General features: G+C 50.2%; 1 protein-coding gene across 1 annotated transcript in view; it reads right to left on the bottom strand.

Moving 5' to 3' along the window:
• Nucleotides 1–3023, bottom strand: part of EDAR (ectodysplasin A receptor) — a 41214-nt gene that overhangs the window by 16129 nt on the left and 22062 nt on the right. The window contains exon 4 of the mRNA XM_004704430.1: nt 1141–1227. Within this exon, the coding sequence (XP_004704487.1) occupies nt 1141–1227 (87 nt within the window). The remainder of the gene's footprint in view (nt 1–1140; nt 1228–3023) is intronic.

Genomic DNA, 3023 nt, shown 5'->3' with positions numbered 1-3023 from the left:
CCTCCTTCAGGATTAATGTTTGTCTTTGATGTGAAAAATGTGCTGGAGCTGGTTCCAAATCACTGAGGGAACCAATCAAGATCCTGAAGAAAGCCAAGTGTGAGGGTACTTCTGGAGTCAGCTGGCGGAAGCTACAGCCAGCCCTGTTCTGTAAGGCAGATCAGAGCCCAGAGCCAAAGCAGGCACCTATCTCAGTAGCTGCCCCACCTCCCCACCTCCCTGGGGGGTGGAGCTCCTGGGTGAGGGGTGGGGTGGGGGCTGGTGGGAGCAGGTCTGCAGGGAAATTGGCCTGGGGGCGTGGGTGATTTTGGAGTATCTGTAATCTCGTCGTGGATGCCAGGTAGGGATGAGATAAATGCGTTAATATTCTCCCCGTGTTGTATGTTACTTCCCTCGGGACCTGCTGGAAATGAGAGTCATATATCCTAGCGATGTTTCCCTGCCTGTGTGGAATCCCAAGGGGCAGTTGGGCTTTGAGGGTGCAGGGGAGGAGGTGGTGAGGCACGGGTGCATGCCATCCAGGCAGTGTGAGAGGAAACAAGGATTTAGCTCCTGGTCTCGCTCTGGGGGAAATATTAGACTTTGGGGGGTATTGGAGGAGCTCTCCTCATAAATCACTTTCATCCCTCAAGGATTAGGGTGAATGAAATGCAGTTATTGAAAATGAATATTAAAGTGTTCAGGTCAGCGGCTTTATAGGAAAGCCAGCCATAAAATTGCCGTCGATTCTGCGCCAAACCAAAGCCCAGGAGCGCCCCTCCTCGTCTCAGAGGGGACGATTGGGGTCCCCTGGTGGCCCGGAGCCCCCCTTCTTCCCTGCCCGATGTGAACACTGCTCTCTTGTGTCCCTGCCCCGCCAGGAGGGCGTGCTTGCTTTTCGAACACACCCTAATGGACCAAGGACACCCATGAAGGGATCAATCCCCTCCCTGCTGAGATAATTATTGACTTCCGGCAACTGGGGGCAGCAGTGTATGTAATTAAATCCCATTAGAGAAATGATTCGAGGTGGGGAAGCACGTTACTGATAATTATTTCCTCCCTTCCTCTTTCCTTTCATCCAGCGCCCCCCCAGCCACCCCCGCCACTTTCTTCTTGGTGGCTAAATCCAGAAGATCAATACGGGCACATCGTCCTTACCTTTATGGGCGTGCTGGAAAGGCGAGAGGGTGCTGCTGCCAGAGGTGCTGGGGAAGTTGGCAGAGACTCCCGAAGTGGCTCCCACACCTGCAAGGAGAAGAGAGTCACCTCCAGGTGAGCTGGAGAAGGGCAGTGATCAAGTGTGAATGAGGGCTGATCTCGCATTCTAGACTGGGGATGTGCCGGAGGAGCGTGGAGGGAACGGGCATTTCTTGATGTGTTTAATAATCCCCGGAGTGTTCAGGGCGCCCCGGTGGAAGAATGGGCTACGAGTTGGCCTGTTAACAGCAAGGTCAGTATTTCAAAACCACCAGCCGCTCAGTGGGAGAAGGATGAGACTTTCTACTCCTGTAAAGAGTGACAGTCTTGGAAACACCCAGGGGCGGTTCTGGTTTGTCCTAGAGGGTCGTGTTACGAATCTGGATCCGCTGGCTGTAGTGAGTGTTTCCAGAGTATTCGGACTTTTCAAGGGCTGATTGCGCTTTAAGCAAAGAGACACATGTAGTGAATCTGCTAAAACCAAACCACAGGTGTTGGTGTGTGTATGTGGGGAGGGGGGGCCAAGGGGGTGGTTTGCAAGCCTCAGGACTCAGCCTCCCTAAGAACAAATACTTGAATAGAGTTGATGCCATCTATAAACAAAGAGAACCATATGTGTATGTAAACATATTATTAGGAGAAAGTAATAATTGACTAATTATTTCAATTACATGCAGCAGGGTAGTACTTTAAGTGTGATTGTTGCAATTATAAAAGTAATGCACGCTCATCATTAAGAATGTGGAAAAAAAACAACCCAGAAAATGAGAAAGAAGTAATAGAATCACCCATAGCCTCACTGCCTCAAGCTGACAAGCTGAGGATATTTCTAGGCGTTTTCCTATGCCACAGAAAGTCAGCAGTGCTGGGTGGTGCAAATGCTTAACGTGCCAGGGACTTGACTGGAAGGTTGGCATTTCTAGCCTACCCAGAGGTACCTCAGAAGAAAGGCCTGACAGTCTATGGCAAAATCAGCCACTGAAACACCTACGGAGCAGCTGCCCTCTGAAACACGTGACGTTACCGTGAATCAGAATCTCCTCAATGCCAAGTTACAGAAAAGACACCATTGCTAACTCAAGGGCTTCCCCACACTCACTGCCGTCGAGCTGAGCCCAGCTCATAGCCACCAACTCAGGACACAGAGAAGAAACGCTCCTGTGGGTTTCCAAGACTGGAACTCTTCAGGGGAGTAGAAAGACTCATCTTGCCCCCGTGGGGTGGTTGGTGGCTTCAAACTGGTGACCTTGCAATTAGCAGCACAAAGCATAACCCACTACACTGCCAGAGGGTAAGACACACATTAACTTGGAGGAAGGCAAATAAGACATTACAACTCAAAAAGTAAAAACAAACAAACAAAACAAAAACACCCTTGACTCTGAGTGACCCTTCAGGACAGGGCAGAACCGCCCCTGTGGGTTTCTGAGACTGTCACTCTTTATGGGAGTAGAAAGCCTCATCTTTCTCCCACAGATTAGCTGGTGGTTTCAAACTGCTGACTTTGTGGTTATCAAGCCAACTCATAACCATTATGCTACCAAGGCACCTCCCACAAGGGCATATGCTAAGGTCTGGGAGGTCCAGAGCTCTAAGTCCTCTGAACCGTTAGCTGGAGAAAAAGGATGCCTTTTGCTCCTGTTAAGATGTAAAGTCTTGGAAACCCACAGGGGCAATTCACATCGAGCAGTGCTTCTCCACCTTCCTAATGCCGCCACCCTGTCGTACAGTTCCTCATGTGGTGGTGACCCCCGAACCATAAACTTATTCTCGTTGCTACTTCATCGCTGTCATTTTGCTACTGCTATGAATCGGGTGATCCCTGTGAAAGGGTCGTTCGACCC

The sequence above is a fragment of the Echinops telfairi genome, unplaced genomic scaffold (genome assembly GCF_000313985.2).
Source record: "Echinops telfairi isolate 266 unplaced genomic scaffold, ASM31398v2 ScPeMD7_7467;HRSCAF=8505_1, whole genome shotgun sequence".
In the NCBI taxonomy this organism is placed as follows: domain Eukaryota; kingdom Metazoa; phylum Chordata; class Mammalia; order Afrosoricida; family Tenrecidae; genus Echinops; species Echinops telfairi.
This window is presented reverse-complemented; position numbering and strand designations above follow the sequence as displayed.